The 4,451-nt window shown below is 30.0% G+C and overlaps 1 protein-coding gene across 1 annotated transcript in view; it reads right to left on the bottom strand.

Annotated features, from left to right (window-relative positions):
- Nucleotides 1–1,076: 1,076 nt before the first annotated feature.
- The window catches only part of LOC106475957 (inactive hydroxysteroid dehydrogenase-like protein 1), a gene marked incomplete at its 5' end in the record, with an annotated part of 8,693 nt that continues 5,318 nt past the window's right edge, over nucleotides 1,077–4,451 (bottom strand). The window contains 4 exons of the mRNA XM_022379957.1: nucleotides 1,077–1,157; nucleotides 3,139–3,220; nucleotides 3,733–3,812; nucleotides 4,176–4,234. Coding sequence (XP_022235665.1) covers nucleotides 1,077–1,157; nucleotides 3,139–3,220; nucleotides 3,733–3,812; nucleotides 4,176–4,234 — 302 coding nt within the window. The remainder of the gene's footprint in view (nucleotides 1,158–3,138; nucleotides 3,221–3,732; nucleotides 3,813–4,175; nucleotides 4,235–4,451) is intronic.

The raw sequence follows: 4,451 nt of genomic DNA on the forward strand, positions 1-4,451 counted from the left end.
AAGAGATCTATACTGACAATTTAATATTATACCAATGTATACTATAAATTATACAAGAGATCTATACTGACAGTTTAATATTAATGTACCAATGTATACTATAAATTATACAAGAGATCTATACTGACAATTTAATATTATACCAATGTATACTATAAATTATACAAAAGATCTATACTGACAATTATATATTAATGTACCAATGTATACTATAAATTATACAAAAGATCTATACTGACAATTATATATTAATGTACCAATGTATACTATAAATTATACAAAAGATCTATACTGACAATTATATATTAATGTATCAATGTATACTATAAATTATACAAGAGATCTATACTGACAATTAAATATTAATGTACCAATGTACACTATAAATTATACAAGAGATCTATACTGACAATTTAATATTAATGTACCAATGTATACTATAAATTATACAAGAGATCTATACTGACAGTTATATATTAATGTACCAATGTATACTATAAATTATACAAGAGATCTATACTGACAATTTAATATTAATGTACCAGTTCTTGTTCCTTTTGGCAAACGGTGTTTTGTACTTTGAAAAGATCGGTACATTTGGTGGTAGAACACTTGATTAATTGATAATCAAGTTTAGGAGACTACCACATTTATTTAATCTCAATTTTTTATTATCAAGTTTCTACATTACGATACTTATCTACATATCCTAATAAAATTGTTTTTTGTTAAAACTAATAATAATATTCAAAATGGAGACACAAATATCTTGCTTACGAGTGGAAAGTGTAGATATAATTAATATACACGTTAATTTCCTATAATAATAATTTGAGAAGTTAAGACTTTATAACAAGCAGATCAATTGTATCCTGTTGATACTTTGAATATAGAAATCTATAACATTCAGTAGTAATGTGCGTATGACACAGAGGTTGAATATATTATCTTAAATCAGTTCTGGAGCTTCACGTCATTACAATCCCTGTTGTCATGCTACATCTGACGGCCACGCATCTACACGAGTCCTGCGGTGTAGTTTCTTTTACAAAAGGCTCTAACGTAAGCCTATCACATCACACCACTCCTTGCTCGCTTTCCAAGTAACCAGCAGAGTGATGTTGGTCACCGTTGTTCTCACGCTTAAAATTCTTAACCTAATTGCATGAAAATTCATACACTTTTTATGTAGTATGTGCTTTTAAAAAAAAAATTATATATTTGGTTTAGTATATCTATCGTACTTTTGGAAACTGTTTTCAAATTCTTTAAAAAAAATTAAAAATTACTTCCTTTTGACTCAGTTTTGTTTTTTGAATCGTGTAAATGTATTTGAGTTGTATTTTCAATAAAACTATTATTGTTGTTTCTGTTGTTGTAGTAACAAACACACTCTCACGTACAAAGAAAGTAAGTATCAAAAGTATGAAAGATATAAAACTATTTTTTTTACTATTATCGATCAGACAGTTTCATTTGATATATCCAATTACGTTTAACTTATTTTAGTTTCCTCACTTATTTATGTTTGTTATTTATCCTTAACTATTAAAGCAGTTATGTAGTAGCACAAATAGGATAAAACACGAGCAAACAATGTTTGACCAGTAAAGACAAAACTATTTATTATTTACTATTTATTACCCTATATCTACAAACCAATACAAGTAGTATGTTTTTTTCCAACTATATTTTTCTTTAATAATTATAATTTGTTGTCAATAACTAAGGAAATCCCTTACTTGTATGTGTTGCTTGAGTAATATTAAATGTACTAATACAAATAAAAAGCTTTACTGTCACATGAATAGCTTGCATTCACAGAGCACCTAGCTTTACATACTCACTAACACTGTATACCCTTACCTTGTCTTTCAATATACAAATATTTATGTAGTTTTAAAACAGAAATAATATAACACAAGAAGATTATCACAAATCCAAATATCATGAAAATGAACTTTAAAAAAATAACCCAGATTTCTGGTCTGTTCCTAAGTTTCATAAGCTATATTAGAATCCTCTGCTCGCAACTAGGAGAAGTTCTGCTAATCAAGTTCTCAAAAATCATACATTACAGCTTTAGCAAGATTACCGAGCATTAACTACATTACACTGATGTGGACGAATCTTTTCTATCCAATCCAATCCATTGGTTTCTATCTTTTTTTAAGGCCAAGATTTATTAGTCACTACCCAACCCACTAGCTGTAGCATCAGAAAAGCCTCTCAACACAGAATTCTTGAAATAATTACTAAAATAAAGAAATGTCAAGTGAGAAACGAAACCTTGGAGAAATCTATTTTTAAAGGATTCTAGGGTATAGGTGAATATAAACCTATAGTTCGGGATGAGCAGAAAATACATTTTTTAAATGTCAAAGGGCTTTGTTTACAGGGAATACCTGTTGGATCTGCATAGAAGTCAAAGTTTAAACAGCTTTTACATTTTTACTTGCAAATTGGACAAAATAAAATTTTAAGTTTCAAAATGTAAATTTGTAGGTATTTTGAAATAAAAATTGTTAAAATAGAATTAGAATTGGTGAAAAAACAAAAAAAACACAGTAAATGGAACAAACTGTCAGAAGTCGGATACCAGAAAAACTAGTTTAGACACATTCATGCATCCTTTTCAGTCGCACGCGGTCTCCTGTCAGGACAAAACTGGGCAACAAACACCTACGTGACCCCTTACTTTGAAATTCCCGTAAAGACACAAGAGGTCAGGAAGTTGTTAATGTACCAGGATGTTATGAAACCTGCCCCCACTTGGGTTCTAATTCACAACCTCTTGGATCATGCCAGTGTTCTGCAAACAATGTTCTCAACAATTAAGTTAATTTCCAAGCAAAACTTAATTTCCAAGCAAAGAATTCCCCATTGCTGACCTTTAAAATGCACTAAATCATGCCTAACACCATGATGCTTTCTTAAACGTCTCTGTAACCAATATGAAATGGCAGAACACTTAATCTCGCACCATTTTGTCCTATGTTGTGTTCAATGTACTTCTTAACAGAATGCATCAACATTAGCACTAAAGTTCAACACATTACCTTTCTGATACATACAGACTTCCATCAACAAGTATACACATATACACTGGTACTATATCAGATTATAAATGATACCCACCTTTGAAGCTGAGTACGCTGCCATCAGTGGAAGAGGATAGAAGGATGAAGTGGATGACATGTTGATGACAAGTCCTCTTCTCCTTTAAGAAAAGTAATTCTAATCGTAACAAACCTCTCTAGAAACATACTTTTGTTTGTATATTTATTTAAAAAACAACACCCAACTCAATGTTACTTGTTTATGCATTTTATGATAATTAGGATAACAGTTCTCTCTCAAATTAGTTTGAAAGTTGAAGTTTTCTTGTTAGCTTTTACCGTGAAGTTATAGCTTAGGAAATATCTGTTGCTGGCTGTATCTGATATTCACCTTATCACTTTTTTCACACCTGCACGAAATGATAACAGTTCGTAAGTTTAAAGTTTAACTTAGCAGTTGGTGACAAATGTTACCTGGAATTCAAAATACGACTTGATGACAGTGGTCAAAACTACTAATTCTAAATAAGTCAGTTGATAGGCTTAATCAATACATGAAGCATCAAATATCTCATGTTGTATAGTTTATTAACATTTTATAGAAGATCCAAATGTATCAACATGGTAACAGTTTTTAATATGGAGATAATAAACAGTGATTGTATTAACTTACCTTTTGACCATCTCAGGCAGAATGATATAAGTCATCATAGTTACTGACATCATATTGACATTTATACACTGCCAGATTTTCTAAATGAAAATAAAACCTCTTGTTACTTGAAACCATCTGTTGCCACTTATTTTACTTCATTTGATCTTTCAAGAGTTACGTTTTTAGCTACAAGTCAAAACTGATCTTGTATTTGTTCTAAGTATGCAAAATATGACTGACCAAAACTTTACTAATGAGTTAATTATCCCACTTATAGTGACATTTATTTTTTTCTATACAAATAGAAAATGTTATTAATACAAGTTAACCATGATTCTACTATGATGTTAGTAAAAAAAACTTAAATGCTTATTAATTTAGGAAGAACATTGCATAACATCATCACAAGACTAAAATACAGCAAACAACACAGTGAGATAAAACAGAAATTTTTGACTCACTGTTTCAGGAACTTCAAGAAACAAACTTGGGTAGTCATACATCACCCCTACATTGTTGACTGTTATTAAAAAAACAACACATTGCTAGTTAGTGACGAGGTAATAACACAGTAATCAGTTTGTATTATTTGGTTAATAAGAAGAGGTAATATTTTCTTTGTTTGTTGTAAAGGAAGATTTATGCATGTATGGGCTAAAGGGTACATTAGTATATAAGAGAATGTGTAGAATGTTGGGCTAAAGGGTACATTAGTATATAAGAGAATGTGTAGAATG

The sequence above is a fragment of the Limulus polyphemus genome, unplaced genomic scaffold (assembly GCF_000517525.1).
Source record: "Limulus polyphemus unplaced genomic scaffold, Limulus_polyphemus-2.1.2 Scaffold9513, whole genome shotgun sequence".
Classification (NCBI taxonomy): Eukaryota; Metazoa; Arthropoda; class Merostomata; order Xiphosura; family Limulidae; genus Limulus; species Limulus polyphemus.